The sequence below is a fragment of the Uloborus diversus genome, chromosome 2 (genome assembly GCF_026930045.1).
Source record: "Uloborus diversus isolate 005 chromosome 2, Udiv.v.3.1, whole genome shotgun sequence".
Lineage (NCBI taxonomy): Eukaryota > Metazoa > Arthropoda > Arachnida > Araneae > Uloboridae > Uloborus > Uloborus diversus.
Window position 1 is genome coordinate 114,174,644 of NC_072732.1, and position 21,215 is coordinate 114,195,858.

General features: G+C 34.3%; 1 protein-coding gene across 1 annotated transcript in view; it reads right to left on the minus strand.

Annotated features, from left to right (window-relative positions):
- Positions 1-14,001, minus strand: part of LOC129217255 (colorectal mutant cancer protein-like) — a 118,185-nt gene extending 104,184 nt beyond the window's left edge. Inside the window, exons 1-3 of the mRNA XM_054851529.1 lie at positions 13,883-14,001; positions 10,124-10,410; positions 4,614-4,768 (exon numbers count right to left, since the gene is read on the minus strand). Coding sequence (XP_054707504.1) covers positions 4,614-4,768; positions 10,124-10,410; positions 13,883-14,001 — 561 coding nt within the window. The remainder of the gene's footprint in view (positions 1-4,613; positions 4,769-10,123; positions 10,411-13,882) is intronic.
- Positions 14,002-21,215: the final 7,214 nt, after the last annotated feature.

A 21,215-nucleotide genomic window follows, 5' to 3' on the forward strand; every position in this document is an offset into this window, starting at 1 on the left:
AAAATCGTCTGCGCATATCTATTGTCATGCAGAAACATAAATGACTTTGAGTTTATTTGCTAAAAACTGAGTACCTAAATTGAAACTTTAGTGTAAAAATAAGAACAAGTCATATCAACAATAATTATTTCACAGCTAAAACCATAGCTGCGGAGTCAGAGTCGAAGTCAATCTCATTTTGAGATAAAGGAGTCGGAGTCGAATATTTAAGAATCGGAGTCGGTGATTTGTCCTCCGTGTGTAAATTTTTGCCAAAGCTACGAAGTCAGAGTCGAAGTCGGGGAGTCGGAGTCCGATTAATTGTCGGGCACAGGAGTCGGAGTCGGAGTCAAGTGCCCCTAAATTCTCGGAGTTGAACTCTGGAGTTTGGCGTCAAGAGTTATTTCCAACAAAATTTGTTTGACGTAAATCCGCCTTCAAGTACAGAATCTACATTGACTTTCAGTTTCCCCGTAAGCGCTATTGTTAAGGGATTTGAACTGTTCAAAATTGAACGGAAAATTGTTCAAATCAAAAAGATATTTTACATACAAGTTTTTCATCAAAAGCTTTTTGCTACAAAGTTTTTTTGAAGCAAATTTGCCTCACAGTTCGGAATTGCCTTGAATTTCTCCGTAGACGCTAATGTTAAGTTTATTTGAACTGTTCAGAATTGAACAAAAAATAGTTCAAATCAAAAAGTAAAATATGGGAATGAGATGTCCTTGCCGAGATCTTTCGAACAAAAAAAGTTTTTTCGAATCGGACTATTCATTCAAAAGTTATTAGGGGGGGGGGGGGGACAGACAGACAGACCGACGGACCGACAGACATTTTTTCCCATCTCAATACCCTACTTTCCAATTTTTCGATATTTATTTAATTATTTTAATTATTTTTGACATTTTTTTGTTTTTCACGATATTTTTAAGATGCATTGAGCCTTCTTTCATGCTTTTTTCTTCTTTTTCTGACTTTTACTGCGAAAGTAGGCTAAAAAAAACATAAAATAAACCAGTACGGTACGCAGTGCGTACTGTATGTAGTAAAAAAAACAAATAACAATAGTTGGGTCATTATACAAAAAAACGTAGGTTTTTGAATCCTCAATTTTTTAAAAGTTAATTTATATTGTACCTTTTTACTCTCACATAGTTAGTCACATTCTTTATTGGTTATTTTGCAACTTTCTTTTGTTGTTAAAAACTTTGGATGTGAATGGAGGGTAATGGATAGTAAATATATATTTTAAATGTTATTTTAAAACTTTTCATTTAAATAAAATTGCATCTTGCATGTGGAACACGATTTGAACTGATTAAAATGTACACATCTTTCTTAAAATGGATTTTTAAAAAAAGTTGTATGCTCCATTTCTGATTGTATATCCTCCATTACATCTATACTGTAACGGAGGATACAGAAACGGAGGATACAAATACTTATGTTTTGCTATGCACATTGTGTTGATTTGGGGTTAATGCAACATGTTACTTAGAATTTACTAAAAAAAAGTGATTCAATTTCAACTTTTTTTTGAACACAACAACTTTTTTCCTTTTTACTTTCTTCTATATCTAATATATAAAAGAAAGTATTGGATTCGTGCAGATTTTCGAATTTCGAAGGATTCGAACGTTTTGAGGTGTGCCGAGTCCATTTCGACTATTTTTGGAAAATGTCTGTGTGTGTGTGTGTGTGTGTATGTGTCACGTCTGTGTGTGACCAGTTTTTTGTGGCCGCTCTACAGCAAAAACTACCGCATGAAATCGAACGAAATTTGGTACACATATGTGCCCCTATGCGAACTTGTGCTCATTGGTTTTTGGCGCAAATTGCTCCAAAGGGGGGTGGCGCAATGTGACGTTTTTTGAGTTAAGCGTGCTTGCTATTCCTCAGGAAGTAACTGGCGGGATCAGACAAAATTTGGTTCATATATTGCCATTAACAGAAACAGGTGCTGATTCAATTTTGGTGTCAATAACTCAAACGGGGGTTGAGCTATAGAACGTTTTTTGTCGTCAATTGTGACTGCTGTATTTCAAGAAATAATGAACGGAATGAAAGAAAAATTTATCGGCAAGTAGCCCTTAGTGGGTATAAGAGCTGATTTTATTTTGGTGTCAACAGCTAAAAAGGGAGTAGCGCAATCGCCCGTTCTTTTTTTCCATTGTGAGTGCCCTATCTCAAGAAGTAATGCTACGTTCTGGTTGAAATTTGGAATATATGTGAATCCATATGTAAACAGGCTTTGGTTCAATTTTGACGCCAATCGCTCCAAGAGGTGTTGATTTTTTTTTTTACGAATAAAAACAGCTTTATTAATGCAACAATAAGAAAGATAAATCGCAATAGATTGGCGTCTGCGTATTTCTCGTGATTTTAATTGTATGGAAATGATCGGAAATATTATCTCAATGATTTAAAATTTTTAACTGTTGCCATCTCATGTTTGTTAACAAATAAAATATTTGTAATTAATTCAAACAAGGCTTTTAAAATAACTTTCAATTTTCGCTCTTTGCTTTGCTTTTGCAATAATTCAGACATTGGGATGGTTGTCAAGTTTTTGCATGTGTAATTTTGTTTTTGTTGGGAATATTGCTTCCTCGTCAAGCATGGGGAGGGATCAGAAAAAAAAAGAAAAGAAAAATATAGAAGAAAGTTTCGTGATGGCCACAACATACTAGTTTAATCAGGAATGGAGGATACACAAAGTTAAGGACCTATTTCACTTCAAAGAGAATAATGCTGAAATTCTTTCACAATGAGTTGTTCAGCTGCACTATGAAGACCCAGAACTGAAAAGGGCGAACTTGTGATTCTAAATCTCTGTAATGAGCTGCCAGTACCTGCCGTCTATAGGAAATTCTATTACTAAATTAAATCCTGAACGGAGGATGCAAGAAATACTGTGAGAGTGATTCAGAAGATTATGAATGCTATATATTTTTTATTTTATAACATACTTCTTTTAACGTATTAAAAAAACATCAAATGATTCAAATTTCACTATTAAATCTGTTATATTTTTTGTATTGAGTAAATAAATTAAAAAGTACATGGGAAGAAATGTGTTGGGACATGTAACAGAGGCATACAAGTATTCCTCCGTTCAATGAAAAAACGGCTCAATGCTGCGCGGACCCCCCAGACAGTGAAACCTAAGGATTACAGCTAAGAATTAGGGTGTGTGCGGAGAAGAGTACGATGTGGGAACTTCCGTTCTCTGTGATGTTAAAGAGATGAAGGTACATTGACGGAAAAAAATTTTTACTAGAAAATAACAAAGCTGATACTTACACACCGCAATTCCCTTCCGAAAATTTTCGTGTTGCGGGTGAGGAATTCGCGTTAGATATAAAATTGTTTACTGGAGGGGGGGGGGGGAATTGCATTATAGCCATTTCGCGTAAGTCGGTTCTCATTGTAGCGGGAGTCGACTGTATTTTGTTTCGCACACATTTTTTTTTTGACATTTTTAGATCATACTGTTAGCTTTTCTTTTTTTATTTGAAAAGAAAACCTGCACATTGCGGGGAAAACTAAAGCTCCAAAATTGTTCCAACAAGTAAAGTCGAAAATGCTCATTTTTTTTTTCTAAACTTTATAGAGACAGTGGCAAATAAAGAAAATCAACAAAAAATATGAAGGGAGAGAAGATGGAGAATAAATTCAGGATTATAGAATGATCTTAATTTGAGCAAAAGGAGGGGAGGAAAAAATAGAGGGCTTACTTTCGGGATTTTAGGATATTTTTTTGAAAAAATATTTTATTTCTTATTTATTTGTCATTTATTAATTCATTTTGCTTATTTTAAACAAAAATTTGGAACATTAGTTAACATAAAAGCAATGTTATCTAAATGATTAAATAATATGGCTATTATCTGTAAAGATTAAGAAAATCATATGTTTTGGACATGTTTTTGTAGCATCATAGTTAAAGGCTGTAGTTTGCAGATACTACAATTTTATGGTAGCAGAGGGCAGCTCTAAATAAAGCTTACACTACTTATGATATCACTTTTGTAAATACAGTAGTCTCTCGTTATATCCAGCTTGTATACAATATATTGACAATAAAAAAGCATGATTTAACCAAAAAGGCAATGTAACCAAGGTCGTTAAAACTAAGGATTGAACTAACATTCAAGTAACTGATCTGTACATTTACAAAAATTATAAAAATTATGAATACATCAGGACGAACTTGTGAATGAAAGCAGCAAAAGAAAGTACCATTTGCTTTTTTCAATAGTATAGAAAACAATTTGCAATGTTCCAATGGCTTTCTGGTGAAATAAGAATAACTAAAGATGTAGCGAGGTCAGGAGAATGAATATGTCCCTGTTTTTTTTATTTATGAGCTTAAATGGGAGAAATACAATGTTTTTTACTGCGTAAATAATCTCAAATTTGGAACAAAGTTTGAGTACTTTTGATCTTTCAGGGGACAGAGGAAAAGTGAGATATACCCGAATGAGCGATATAACAAAGCACGGTATAATGAGGGGTTACTGTAAAATGTGCCAGTTATTTTATGCAATCTCTCTTTTCTTGTTGCAAGCCTTAGTAGAAATGGATTAATTTCAAAACAATAAAACATTTTTAAAAGAAATTTAAATAAAAACCTTGTTTGCAAGTTCCAACAAATCATTGCTACAGCCAGATATTGTTCCTCCAGCAGCTTCAATAAGTTTATGAAGAGTGTTTGGTTCTGGACTTAAATCACGAGCCCCTGAATCAAATTCCCAGCTTTCATGTTTGCCACTAGCACCATGACTTCCTGGAAAGGAAATAATTAAAACAGAAAATACAATACCAGATTTCAAATACAGTGCAGATTTTAGAATTTCAGTCTACAAAGAAATTAACGGTAAGCAAGGAATTAAAAGTGGAAAAATTAAAACAACAAACAATAAAAATAACTGAGCATTCATTTATTATTTCACAATAAAATTGTTTTTAAAAATTATTTTAAAAGTTTTACCATTAAAATTAATTTTATCAGTGGTTACTTTCTAAACTTTTAAATTCAAAACTAAAGATAGTTCTTGAAGAAACCACCACCATAAAGAACCCACCCCCCCCCCCCCCCGTTCTTGAAAATAAAAAACATTGCCAAAAATTGAGAATTTTGAAGTCAATTTTGAAAACTTCTCTAATAAATATAGACTAAAACTATTTTTTAAGACTTCAGTTTCAAAAAATTTCAGGGATATACTTTGATCTTAAGTCTCTTCTTTCAGGTCACCAAAGATAGCCCAAAATTGCATTTTCAGGACTTGTACAGGTTATGGTATTTCTTTCAAAACCATCATTTGCATATATACAATTTCTCAGTATTTTACTCTATTGTGTTATAAATTTGTTTTTAAGCTGTTGGCTTAATTCAACCTTCACAAAGGATCTCAATGATAGATTGATAAGGGCAGCAGTTTCAGGTTTGTTCTCTGCCTAGGAAAAAACAAAGATCTGGCATTGTTTCATGTCCTTAGTGCAACCCAGTGAAAATACTTTAAAATATGCTCTGCATTTCAGGTAATTGTTTTTTGCAAATCAATGCCCTTATTATTGTCTATTTTTCAAGTGCAGTTTTTATAAAATGACCTGTTTTTGCATCTGTGTATTTCATTTAAGACACGTTTCAGGGTCTGCACTCTAAAGATTTCAAACTGTTGGCCAGTAAATCAACCAATGTTTTAAAACATTAGCCAAATTTTGAAAATCTTAGCCAAAGACTAATTTTTCACAAAACAAAGAACAAAGTATAATTTTGAAAGTGTAAACTGCAAACAGTTGTACTATGTGTTAAAGAAGCTCATACACTTGTTTGGCTGGTTTTATTTTCTTTAGCGGAATTTATAACAATCTGATGACATAACTTTGAGAGGATGGCTTTTTTTTCAGAGGAATTTATGGGGAATTTCCTTTTCTCCAAATTAGAATTTCTTTTGCCAAATTTATGTTTTTATCACATTTGACTTCATGGCAAATGTATAGTGCAAACTAGAGACGTACCGAGTAGCACTTTGGCCGAGTAGCCGAATACCGAGTACTCGGCCTTTTATTACTCGGCCGAGTACCGAGTTACCGAGTACTCGGCCTTTCACTACTCGGCCGAGTTCCAAGTACCAATTATGTTTTAAAAAGAACCACCGACACACATGTGATGAATTTTGAACTTATTGGAATAGTAGCATAAACCTCCTTGTCCATATAATAGTTTTTAAAACTAAATTCTTGCTGAAATTTAATTACGCATTATATATATACAATTTTGTTTGTGTCAAAAATTTTACAAAAAAATAATTTTTTAAATTAAAAATAAATAAATAAAAGGTATGATTAATCAAGTTGGAATTAAAACAAATTACAGTAAAATCCCTCTAATGCGGACACTAACAGGACAAATTTTTTTTTCTGAAATATAGAGGTGTCCGCAGGACAGGGGTTTAATAATGTTATTTGCATTGGAACTGGGGAATTAAAAATTGTCCGCATAAGAGGGGTGTCCGTTAGGAGGGTTTCACTGTATACCAATCAATTATAGTTCTAATCTGCCAAACATAAATAATTTTTAAAAGCAGATAAAACAAATGTGCAGGAACACTCCAGACACGTGTTTCTGCCCCCCCCCCCCCCCGTTACAAAAAGCGTCTTTTTCAGTGCATAACCTGTGAGCTAAAGAATGTAAAGACATTCAACAAAAAATACGACTTTTGTCGGATGCCTTTAAATCTACGAGCCCCCATTTTGTGCATTGAAAAAGGAATTCCTTGTAATGCCAAAACACGTGTCTGCAGAGTTCCTGCACTGTACTTTTAAGGTTGTTTTATTTTTTAAGCAAAGGTATTTTTACATTTTTTATAACTAATTTTTGTTTGTAGCAAAAATCCATTTTTAATATAAAAATTCCATATTTTCTATACTTACATTTTTTGCGTAATTTTTAATAAATAAGTTTTATTAACTTTGGGGACATTTAAATAAAGATTTATTCCATTGAAGCATTACAAACTTCATTATTCTCAAAATTTAAATTTGACTTATAAATTTTAATTGTAAATGATTGCAGAATATAATGCTTGCTCTTTTTTTATAAATTTTAGTATCTGTCTTGGACAATATTCAATTTTTTGCAACTACTCGGTATTGGTCGAGTACCTGATCAGAATTTGGCCGAGTACCGAGTACTCGGCAAATTGGCCGAGTAGGCCGAGTACCGAGTAGTTACCGAGTACTCGGTACGTTTCTAGTGCAAACCCTGCATTTAAGTGATCAGGAATCTTGCTACGTATCCCGTTTGGAATCCAATGAAAAACCTGAATATACTCCAGACAGGTATACTTAAAGAAAAAAAATTAAACACATTTTGCTCATAACAGAAGAACTGTCCAATCATACTGTGTTGTAATAATTATACTAATAAAATCATTATTTCGACACAGTTCAGTTGTAATATGGCACAATTTTGGGTACAGATGTGATATACCCCCCCCCCCCCCCCATTTGGCGACATCCGATTTTTTGCACAAAATTGAAATATTTTTCTCGCCAATGAGGCGATAAATTTTTAAGCATGGCATCCCTGGTGAAACTAACCTGCGGTTGGCAACGCGAAGGCAAACTTGTTCGAACTTGTTTACTTGGGTTCTTGGTTTTACGCAGGAGAGATACGTGTTGTTTTGTGCAATATACCTTACAGGAATGCTTGTTTTGTGTTAGTTTAGATTCAGTAGTTGTGTTTTGAAGTAAAAACATTAGAAAATGCCAGTTTCTTCAAACTTGAAGGTTAATTAAAAGTTAACTCGAACGTGGTGTGTATCTGTAACGCGCCATTGTCAGATGATGTTTTGTTTTGGACTGAGTGTGAGGATTTATACCATAAAAAGGTAAGTTCTTTATTTTAGAATTCACATAAAAATTCTCACTTCGGAAATTCTTTGTTTTTTACAAATCCTTGAGGGGTTCTTGTAGCTTTTAACTTTATTTTTACTGTATGTTAATTAATTTTACAAAAATAGTTCGGTTATTTTGTTCTAAAAGTTAATTCTTATCGATGCCACGAATTATTTAGACATTAACGTGCCTCCTTTAGGTACTGAATTTTATGTTAACAATTGAAAGTTCTTTCGGTTGTACTCTGAAAAATGCTGAATTTTATTAATAAATCTGCACAATAATGGTGCATATTTCACACTTAAAACTGTGTCATTATTGTACACTGAACGGAAGGAGCCACCCTTGGGTGTACATACACATGAATATGCATAATATACATAAATATACATAATTGTGACCATACTCCGACTGTAATGTATATTAACAGTCGGAGGGATAACGGACCGAGCGGAGCGAGGTCCTGGCGAGCCAGAGGTCTCATAGTACTTTCGTAATGAGACCGAGGCAGGGCCGGCGAGCCGAGGTCTCATTACGAAAGTACTATGAGACCGAGGGCTCGTATCCCGGAGAAATGATGAAAAAACAATTAATGCATTAATTTCGACTTGTAATTAATACAATAATTTATTTCATTGTATTTTAATATGTTTACAAAAAACCCCGGCCCTGTACATTTTTGAAACATATATTCGTGATGTTTTTTGTTGTGCTTTTATGTTGTTTTTATATATATTGTGTTCTGAAGTGCTTTGATCATGTTTTTTTATCTGATTTTTTCCTGTTGGCGCTAAAATAGCATCGCTAAGAACGATGTATGACATATGTCGTCATACATCGTTTTCTTGGCGACGCTTTCTTGGCGCCAACAGGAAAAAGTCGCCAAGGGTGGGGTATATCACATCAGTTCCCAATTTTGTTTAAAAAAATTAAGAACTGGACCTTATACTGAAAAGGAGTTTCTCACTACTTAAAAAATTTTTTCCCTTCAAATATGTGCAATTGTATATTTGATTTATTCAAATACTAGAAAGTCGCCCGTCAAGGTATGACGGGTGAAAACTGCTTCTACTCTTCTACATTTGAACGAAGCTATTGCCTGTTTGGGGATATTTTGACAGTTGAAATTGTAACCCTAACTCCAGTGGATCAACCCTAAACTCCAGTAGATAGGGTTAATTTTCAACCGTTTTTTTGTTTCTTCATTCCCCTGAAATGACAGTCTTATCAGTAAAACAGTTAAGTGACCGGATCCAGTTCAACCTTGTCACAATAAAACCTTTCCCTGCATGTTAAACATTATCAAAATATATTATCAAATTATCAAGCCGTGGTGAGAGTTTCATTGTTGAAACACGCAAATTACTTGATCATCGGCTATTATACAGTACAACCTTGATATCTCAAATCTCTTTGGACGGGAAAAAAATTCGAGATATCGAGTTTTTGAGTTATCAAGGTTTTTAAAAAAATACACTAGAAACTCTCACAATTACACACTTACGCTATATGCATTTATATATGTACTATGAGACTACTTTGAATTACGATCAACAAAGTAGTCTTCAATATTTTACTAGATTTGAAATTTTATAACTGTCCAAAGTGCACAGGAAGAGATTTTGAAATGAACAACAATTCCAACTTCACCTAAAAATTTAAAAATTCTTTTCTTCAACAAGTAGCTCCCCACATTCAAAAAATTTTCATCAGTTATTTTGTAGGAGTTAAAAAAGCAGAATGATGAAAATGAGGAACACATTTTCCATTTTCACTTGAAAACTGACTAGTCAAAAATCAACCCCCTTCCTTCAAAGTGGACAACATGTGCAAGAGAAATGCAGAAAGATTCTAAACTCTGGGGAAAACACAGCACCCTTTTCATACTAACACTTCCCTATTATCTTGCTTCAATCCCCTAATCACAAAGTTTCCAAGAAGAGAGATGAAAACTGGTCCCTAAAATTGGTTTTACTACAAAAATTGCCAAAGAAAAACGACAACTGACATTTGCTTCTGCACAAAAATTTCGACATATCAAGGGTTTCGAAAAATAAATTTTGAGATAACTATGGAAAATACAAAGGGATTTTTATAGAAAATGCAGGGGAAAAATGTTTTTTCGAGACATCAAGGGTTTCGAGATAAGGAGTTTCAAGATATCAAGGTTCGACTGTATATATATGAGGAAAAGTCACAGCAACTGTTCATAACATAAATAATTTAACATTTAACATACCCTGACTGTCACTACTTGTAGGCCAGTTACCAGTGCTACTACTTTCAGGCGCAGGAGAAGCTTGCTGCATTGTTATGGAATGCCTGCCATTACCACTCTGAAGTGACTCGCTTTCCCTGGCCTGTTCTTGTAAAGTGAGGGCATTTATTTCATTAATCAGTTGCATTCTTCTTCTGAGAAACTCACTGTAAGATATGCGACCCTGCTCATCAGCTCCCAACTGTTCCATTATTTCACCAACACAGTGCTCCAGGTTCAGCTGTCGACATACAGCCAAAAGATCTTGACTGAAAGTGGATGACAGGATTAATAAAAAAGTTGGAAAAAATTGAACTGAACAAACAATTTAAAATACTGAGTTGAACATCACTGAGACAAACATTTGGTTATGTAATTGGTTGGTGCCTGAATAACATTTGCGATTTTACTACATTTTCTGGCACATTTATTGGTAAGGTCATTATTTGTGTAGCCAATTAAGGATATTTATATGAGTAGACCAGATTATGCCATGGTAGCAGAATTTTTTACAGTTGTCTGCAAAAGAGATTAAAAAACCAAAAAATAGTCTACAAAGTAGACCACCATAAGATTAGTCACAGCACTTACTAAGAATCATCAAAAAGGAATGTTTGAAAATAAAATGCTAAATAAAAGTTGGGAGTGAAACGAAGACTAAAAAGCTTCAAAATAAAGCAGAAAACTGAGGCACAGGTAGCTGTGGGAACAAGTGCTTTCGATCGCTTATTCACTAAAGACTCCTCCATAGATTTAGGTGCCTATTTTTTAAAAACTTTTTTTTCATTTCACTCTGAACTGTATTTTTCTGCTTTAGATTTGAGAAACTTGTGCAGAAAGCAAAAAAAAAAAAAAATCTTTCCATTTTAGAAATAGTCTGCAAACCTCAAAAATCTGCAACAAGTGTCGCTGTATCTGCTGTTTCTGCTATGGGGCCACAAGTGACTCACTAACTGCAGCTAGTGGCCATATATGACCTTCAGCTATCTGAAGTTGATTCAGAAAATTTTAAAATCATAGAAAATTTTGTTATAATTAATTTTGACCAAAATATAGAGCAAGCATGTGGCACAGCAAGTCTATAATATGGGGATTGGGGGGTGGAGCACAAGGGGCTATGTTATACAAATTTATAAAAAAACAAACAAATGAACAAATCATGCTTGAGTAAATCCCTTTTGTTTGTTGTAAGAATAATATTATTTGGAGTCAGAAGGAAAAGGGATACACTAAACTGACTTAGCTCTCAGGTTTCAAATTCAAGAGTGCATAATATTGTGATTTGTCCTTGTGAAATGTGTGTTAGGTATATATGTGAACCCAGAGTCGTTCTATTCAAGGAAGAATGTGAAGTTATGGATTCCTTTTCCAGCTTTTAAGAAATGAAGAAATTACATGATACTTTCTTGGCAAAACCATAATATTAATGGAAATGGCATGTAATACCAAAATTTAATTTAAGCTGAATCGTGGCTTTAGGAACAAAACAACAACAACTTCAAAAGTTTCTGGATGCTTAACTTATACGCCATGAAGCTTTGATTTTCTGCCAAGTTCAATGCCTTGCCCAAGCGTGCCTAAGTGGCAAGCCTGGGGTTGTAATTCTCTCTCAATAAATTTATAAGAACTCATGAGACTATGGGTTTGTTTAATAATCTAGTTCTTGTGTTACGATCATTATGATGGTGCATGGTTATTAATATCACTCATTATTATAGTATCTGGCTGAAATACTATATTCTCTCGAAGTATATCAGCAAGAAATATTTTCTCTACATTAAAGAAGATTAATTGGCTTCATTAGATCCTGAAAAACATTTTAAAAGTGCATTAGAACTTTGTTATTAAAAATTATGTGTGGGGGCACTCTCTGATGCCCCCTTCAAAAACTATTCCTGTATCCTCTGCTGTACGTGTACTATCATGGGTAGATCATACTCAGGTATGCAAAGAAACTGTCTTAATACTTTCGGGTTGCCCACTTAGTTTAGGGTCATTCCAAAAAACATCCGATGTTTTGTTCTGTATGTTACAGCTCATATTTCCTTAAAGAGTAATAATTTTAAAAGGTAATGACAACATTGTTCAAAGGACATTGCTTCTTAAACAATAAATTTTTGTTTAAGAAATCACACCAAATGGTTTTGATTTCTTCAGCAACAAAACAATCCCCTTCATTTACCCTTACTTTTTTAACTATTACTTTTTACTTTATTAATTCATTACCCTTTTAAATTACTTTCAATGAAATATACGAGTTGTCACATGTGGGACAAATGCGTTTTCCATGGAATGGGGGGGGGGGGGTTCCTTTTAGGGTTTTTTGCCTAACAACCCAAATTGACAAGCATTTGGGGTTTTGTCTTTAGCCAAAACACTAAATGTCACTCATTATGCCTTGAGGATGCATGCAAAGGCGTCTACAAGCAGACAGATTATTAAAATGTATTATTCAAAGTCATATCAGTTTTTTTCTGAAACTAAAGTACTCAATATCTATATACAGCAATAACAAGGACTACTTCTAGCAAAGGAATTGGAAAAACTAGATTATGCTTATTACATTTAAGCCATTTGTACTTAGACATTTGCTTGAACCTACAATCTGAGCATTTCAAAGCACTATGCACTACATTTGCACATTAAATAGGCATACTCACTGCTTAGAATAAAAAATTAATAACTGCACTGCAATTCATACAGTAATCATATTATCATTTGCAAGTATTAATTGCAAAAATTACAACTGAATGCACATTTTTCAACATCAAACAGCAAGATAAAGGACAGCTTCTAAGTCACAACTTTTTCAGGGGTGCCCACTTACGGGGGGGGGGGGGGGGGGCGTGTTTTGAGAGGTATGTTTCTCATTTTTGCAAGGGGGCTCTTGCTTTTGGGGGGGGGGGTTCCACAATATTGAGGGGGTGCCCCTTGCCCTTAGGGAGGAGCTGGGCACCCCAGACTTGTCTATGCTGTTTAGAAAGCTGTCAAAGAATATAGTAAAATCTCATTGCAGCAAAATACCAATACAAAGGGGAAAAAATATTAAAAAAACTGAAAAAAAAGTCCTCCCATTTTAAAAATTCACACAAAATTTTTATTCATGCCCAAAAATAACTTATAACCACCTTCTCTTTTTCAACTGACCCTCTCGAAAACCAGAAGCTAGATATGCCATCTGTAAATATAGATGTCAAACATAAGGCACGTGAGAAAAATCCTAGAAAATTTTCCACATGTTTCAACACGCAGGAGACTATAAATGTGAGTGGTCTGGTAACAAACCACCGCAATTATTAAAACATAATTCATCATCATAGTTTTGAAAATTAACGTCAAATGAATCTAAATTAACGGATTTACAAACTTAGTTTTATGTATCAAAAAACTTATTCCATCTGGGGGAAAAATACCTTTGAGTGTCACATTGTCAAAAAAAAAAAGTTAATTTTCTTTTTTTTTTAAAACTTTTAACAGAAAAAGGAAGCGTGTTACTTTTCAGTGTTTAAAACAGTCGATTATCTTAATATGAAAAAGCAAAACCAGGTTTCAACAGGAATATTAGCTATTTTTTCATGCATTATCATATCTTATTCTGATATTAGACACCAGCAAAACGACTACCTCTATGCAGTTAAAATCACCAGAAAGGGGCAAGCGTTTCAAAATAAATATTCAAACAAAAATAGAAACTTGATAGCGAAAATAGCTTTGGTCGAAAGACAACATGGAGATAAATACCTGTCAATATAACCATCTCCATTTCCGTCACAAGTCTGAAATAAACGTCGTATTCGTTCTTCTTCTGGTGTAGAACCAGAATCACTACCACTGGAGTCACTATTAATATCACTGGCCATTATTTCTTCTATTTAAAGCTTTATGCAGACAGAAAATGTATAGAGTTACTAAAATTCTTTGGTTAATGCTATATCGAAAACGTATAAGCCATTATTTGCTGACCAAACCAATTCTGAATGTTCTTTACACAGAAGAAAATATATTTTAGTGAAGATACAAGGAAATCCACTGCAAACAACAATTTTCACCATTTGTCTTAAAACTGCTAGTGTAAAAACTGATTTTAAACTTAAAACTCAATAACTTCTCAAGTGCAATATGTGAAGATATTTACAAGGATCAATTTCCTAAATATTTAGAAACATAACTATTAAATATTAAACGTATAACCATTGTGGATCATTAATTTATCATTAAAAATTATACAATAACTTCAACATCGGCTTCCATGATCAATAATTGTTTATTTTTTGTTGCAAACATGATGCCATTTCTTGAAAAAAAACTTTCGCCTGATAGTTTAGTTTTTGTTTAATGTAAAACACAATTAAAAATAAAACCAGCATTTCTGAAACAGGAAAAAATACACTAAGTGAAATTCATTTTATCAAAACATTTTGTCTTTTTATAATCAAGTAAGAAGGACGTTGCTACTACTCCTCGAAAATAAGCAGCTATGATTGGCTAACGTAGTCTACTCCAGTAGGGACTACTTATTGGCAAAATAATCGCTCATTTTGGCGAAAAACTTCTAATTCTACAGGAAATAAATTACATGACGAATTATACAGTTGAGTAATATTGTCGGTTGCCATTTTTTTCTTGCGTGCAGAGAAATACGCTCGGAAACAATGTTACAAAAGCTTTGAGGCTTTGTCGTAAGCGAAAGCAATTTAAATGTTTCCTTTTTGATTATTCTTTAAGAAATGCTGATGTGTATGAGAATTGTGTGGGATCCTTATTGCGATGAGGACTTCCCTTGAATTTGCTTTTTTCCTTTTTTTTTTGTGTGTGTGGGGGGGGGGGAGAATGCACTAGTACTAGAATTCTCATGGGTTTTCGAACTAGTATTATAGAGTCCCTACGGAGATTTTTAGAGGGCGGAAATGGTTAAGAGGAATGTATTGGAAAGGAGATCTCTTAATACTCTAATGGAGACTTTTGGGGAATGTTTTTCTTTTTATAATATAGCTTGAGTTCTTGAGTATTAAATGTCCTCCTTCACAGGGGTACCCACCTAGGGGGAGGATCATGGCGTTTTTAGGGGGATTCTTTAAGGGTATTTTTTTCATTCGGGGGGACTCTTGCTCGGGTGTTTTTTGCGATATCGAGAGGAGATGCGCCCTTGCCCATCGGGGATGAGCACCCCTGTCATTCAAATGAAGCTTTTAAGGGACTACTGTCCTTAATTTGATGCGTCGCTTGAACAGGACCGTTGACGTTATTTATTAGGAAGAAATATACGCGGAGAGAGAGAGTTCATGGTGCACAGGCTGCTTTAATTAGGTTTTTAAGGGGGTAGTTTTAAGTGATATGTTTATCCTCATTTTAGAGGGACTCTCTTTATGGGGGGGGGAGTACTCCGGTCATAGACGCTCATATGGGTGGCAAGTGAGGGCTCAAGCCCTCCCCCCTTAGAAATCACAGAGGCGTCACCCTAAGGGCAAGGGCGCACCCGTCTCAATATTGAGCTCCTTCCCCCAAAATGAGAAAAATACCCCTCCCAATAAATATTTTAATGGCGCAGTATGCGCCATGACCCCCCCCCCCCCTCCCCATCCCAGGTGGGCACCCTCGGAAATCAGAACTTCCTTGATTTTAGTATGTTTTCTTCGCAAAAATGTATTAACATTTCTCTAGCTACTAATGAATAAGTTATTAAAAATGTCAAATTTTAATAACTCTAATCTGTACAGAAATCGGTTTCCACGGAGAAAATATATCTTGCTACACCATGGAGAAAATATCTGGGCCCGCTCTTCACAAAATGTTGCATATGTGAGTGCCCATTTTCCGGGATCACATATGATATATCAATATACTCTGGTGTTAAATGGAGTTAGGACATCGCTCATAAGAAAGATTTAGGCACTCTTTTGATACTATTAAACTGTTTCTTCATTCCAAGATTGTAACTTTTGGGGATTAGGAGGTGTGTCGACTGCCCCCCTCCCCCCCCCTCCGTCATAAAATTTTTTTTTGGACTAATGTCAACTACTATATTTTATCTTAATGAATATTGGCAAGGTCAACACTATTCCGAAACTGTTGACTTTTTTTTGTTCAGCATCATTTTTAGTATTTCTTCAGGAGAGAAATTCGACACTGCCTCTGTTTCAGTTTCTGACTTTGTATGCATATCGCGCGTCAGCATTACGTTAACGTCATATGTTCCTAAGCATGAATCTTGCTTTGTAACCGTGGTTCTGAGCTACGCACAGACAGCACAGCTTATTTGGACGATATAGTTATATGAATCCCCTACTGTATATATGCACATTAATGGGAGAGGGGAGCATGAGTGTCCTCGGTTCCAGGGCTGGATCTGCGTACCTGCAGACCCCGCGGTGCAAGGGGCCCAACGTCCCAAGAAATTGGGGATAAAATTGAAAAAAAAAAATTAATTAAATAAATAAAAATAAAAAAATACACAAAGACTTAATTACGTCACACACATACTACTAGGGGAATGGCCCTACAGATTTCGGGGCACAAAATTTATAGATCTGGTCCTGCTCAGTTTAAAGTAAAATAAAAAACAGGAGCCCCTTCAAGAAAAAAATTGGGCCTACCAATACAGGGCCGCCAGAGCTTGAGTTTTCCTTCAAGATCTTATAGTTTTTTTCAATCGGAGACTACCTTTTTTTAAGACCAAACTGTCCAAATAACGAGCCTGAACCTCCCTCCCCACGACCATATGGCTTATTGTGGCAATTGTCCCTGATAAAAAAAAACTTTATGCTGATTAACTAATACGAATACGACGACCAGCCAGCAGGGGCGGATACAGAAAAATCATTTGGAGGGGGGTACGGAAAATTGAATAGCCCCCCCCCCCCCGCGTCACCTTTGATGTTTCGTAACAAAGCTTTAATGACTTTATTTTTAAAAGTGCATGTTTTTTATTTCTCCTTTAGATCGAGGAATCTACTTCGATGTACATGAATATTATGCACTATCTAATATACTTTTAATGTAGACCGAAAACATGTGAAATACATGAACCGAAAACATCTTTAACGTTTCAAGCCATTTAAATACTAAACCCAATAAAATGTCACCGAGATGCTAGACAATGAGCAGTTTTACTCAGGAACATTGCCGTTAAGGTTATAACAAAAGGGCAAAGTTATTAAAAATACCCATACCTCACTTGAAGTTTTTTAAATTAATTTATAAAGAAAATCATAACATATAAGTTTTACTGAAGAATTCAGAAACTATGTTTGTGTGAATTTCAAAACAATTCCTGATTTGTTCTTGAAACCATGATACAGTTGAGATAACATATTGATACTACATGCCGTTTCCATTAAAAATCATGGTTTTTCCAAGAAACTACCATATGATTTCTTTCATTTTGCATTTTTTATAAGCTGAAAAAGAATCGCAAATAGGTACCTGGATCAAAATGACTCTTTTAGGTGCGCCTACAAATTTAAAAAAATAAATAAATAAAATTTTAAAAAAAATCAAAATAATTGTTGATTCCATCAAAGAAGAATTAGTGGACGAATCGCGAATACGGTCCCTTGAATTCGAAACTAGTGAGTTAAATGTATTCTGCAACTCTGAGCCTCTGACTCCAGTAATACTTCTTTAGCAAGCAAATATGCTGTGTGTGTGTTATGTGTTCTTTTTAATTAACTACGTAAAAAATGCAAAAGAAAAGTCAATTAAAAAGTAATAACTAAAATAGTGAAATTAATTCATCCTTTGGGGGGGGGGGCGCAACTCCCAGCCAGTCTAGCATAGATTAAGGTTGGTGACAAAACCTCTCCTGAAACGTTGGTCCAAAAAAAAAAAAAAAAAAAAAAAACCTCAAAACCATTTAATCCTAGAAAGAAAAAAAAGTGCGATTTTTCCGTTCATGTCATAGTTAGGAACAACTGCCTTAGCGCATTACAGAAGTGGGAAAAGCAGATTCTGTAGGTCGAATTTGGAGTTTAGGTTAGGGTAGGGGGGGGGGGGAAGCGCCAAGAATAATCTTTTCACGGATTAATCGGTAAAATAAATTTAAGTGATCGATATGCTAATTAATGGACGTATCTCAACTCCACATCAAGGAAAATTGATATTCCGTTGAGATTCTTGAGTCATTAAATACAAAATTAATCAAAAAATTTATTTTCCTTTTTTCTTCCCATAATAGGAGGAAACAAACATTAAATATGTATACCCAAACCCCAAATAATGAGGGAATTAACAAAATATTTATAAACGAATAAAAATTTTATGTTTTAAATATTTATTTAGCGAGACTTATTTTCGTCGTCATGGTTACAAATCGTCAGCATTCAAGGCTTATCTCAAATAGTTTCTGCATAAAGGGGTTTTTTTTTGTCTAAAATCAAATATTTTCAGGAAAAACATCTAAAAATACTTAATTCTGGTAAGGATAAAAGTATAACATTATACGTTGTAAGTTTAATCTTTATGAAAAGTGCACGAGTGCAATTCGGTCATATCTTTATTACTTAATCCTAATTACTAGTTTTTTTTGAGAATATGCCTCCTTTTACCTAACCTAGAAAATCACTGGTCATGATATGATGAGTGTGAATTTGTCTTCTACTTCCATTCTATACATAGAAACAAGAAACTCAACGAGTAGGGTCCTATCGCAATTTGTGATTTCGAAAAACATAATTTGAAATCAAGACGTCAAAATTCAAATGAATGCCAGGGCCTTTTTTTTTTTTTTCAAGTTACAACAATTTATACGTTTTGAAGTAAAATTGTGAAATCAAAGTTTGTGTGTGGTCTTTGTATTAATGTGGGGTCTCTTGACTAGAATGTGCTACGCTGCAAATGCTTGAAAAAAAAATGACAGAATCTTTAAAAAGAGAGGAAAGAAACAAAATTTTGAAATCTAAGAAATCATGGCTAAAACTAAAACAAGTGAAAATGTGTGAGGGCTATCAGCTAAAAACAGATAAATAATTATAAATCATGTATTAATTTGAAAAAGAAAGGCATATCCTCTCTAATATGCACACTTGAAGGATCCATGAGCAGTGCATGTCTGAGACAATTTCTTTTACTCATTATTTGTACTAACATAACTGAACCAACACTTATTTGCAATATTAGCAACCAAACTTCAAATGATTAAAATGTTTTTTTTTTCCACCACACTTCTAAGATTTATATGAAATGGCTAGATGTAGCTGTTAAAAAATATCGTAGCTAATTTGAGAGGTTGCAGAAAATTTATAACAATCTGGTAGAAAACATTAAATATACAGACACAGAGATTTGATACAAGAACTTTATTTATAGCTTCCAAAAATATACGCATAGTAGGTACCAATTCAAATGATCAAATCTTTATTTCTTCATGAATGAAACAGAAATATAGCTGTTTAACAAATTGGATTTGATCAAGGAAAATGGAGCAAGCCTCCAAACAATATGGTAAAAACCTTTTAAAAATTAACCAATTCCTCTTAAATGAATTGTTATGAGGCATGTTATGTCTTCAGATACTTCCACCCTTTTTTGATGACAAGCAGACAAATTACACAGAATAATTTCAATATTTTGCCCCAATGTCTCGTTAGTTCTACCATTATCCTGCTTCACACTGTTCCTTCAATGTTCTACGTAGGATGCCTTTAAAGATGTCTTAACCCCTTGAGGACCAGCGCTCGGAAAACGAAGTGCAGTTACGGGACCGAACGTTCTGAAATGGAACGCCGCCATCGGCCCGAGCATTTACAGCAGTTAAGCCTAACTGAACAAAAATATTCATATAAAATCAGCATCTCAAAATAATGGCTTGAAATTTTAATTTTGTTTAAACAATGTACTACTGATTACTAATTACTAATATAAAGACTATTACATTATTAGAAGGAACGAAATAAGTAGAATTCTAAAACTTTAACCATGTGCACAAAATTAAATGATATGTGCACAAAAACAAAGTTAGAGTTTGACATCGTGAGTGTGGAATCAAAGAAAAAGAAATGTAGCAAAAAAATATGTTCCTTATGTAATTTTGATTAAAACAACTTAGGTCAACGAATTTAAACTAGTTATATTTCCCACGCGACAAGTTTCAAAACTGCTTCATAATTCACTCGAAAACATTCCCTTTCACTCACTTCGCTAATCATTTTTATTGCAGTTTCCCATCCCCAAATGAAAAAGAATAAATACAGAAGAACAATATCAGAAAGGATTCAAAAATAATCATAAACTTCAGGCCTCTTGAACTCATTCCTGTACTCTCATTGAACGGGGAATCCCAAAAGTCTGGAACACATACGCAAAAATATTTTAACCTTCCTTCCCTCCCCCATAATTTATTCAGCTAGATGTATATCTCTTTCAATTACTCGTAAAAAAAAGAGAAGCAAAGATATAAGCAAGAGCAATTGAGACCTCATAAATCATATGCGCAGAGCAGTGATTCACTGTTGTTTACATAAAAAAAAAATCTATCCCATTGAGAGGCCCAAATAAGAAACTAAAGCGTGTACATGAAGGTCAAATACCATGTGACTCGAATATGATCAAAGTTATAGCCATTTAGCGCCATCTAGTATCATTTAAATATTCAATTCAATCGTTCCATTTCGAGAAAGCATATACGTGACGCTGGGACTACAGCGTCGATCAGAGCGCGTAGCGGATAAGTGACGCTGGGCTGATAGGAGAGGAATCGTTGCGTAGCGTCCGCGTGACGCTGGGTGCGAACGGGTTAACAAGCTTCTAGGCAAATATCTAGAAAAAGGAGGATCCAAGCTTTAAATCTTCAAGAATATGCTCCTACTTAGTCTTCCATTGAGCTTAAAAATTTACTTTCTGAATTTTCATTTAAACTATTTTACAAAAATTATGGGTGCTATTAACAAAGATGGGGTAAGAGATATTAAGACATGAAAGAAACAGGTGATCTAAAGAAGCTCCAAACATCTCTATATGGAGTAAAATTGCGTAACACTTTTTCATCAGGGGTGTGTAAAGAGGAGTCAGAAGGTATAAAAATTACACAGTAAAAATTAATTTAGGTTAGCTATGCCAATCACTGTAAATTCAAGAGATC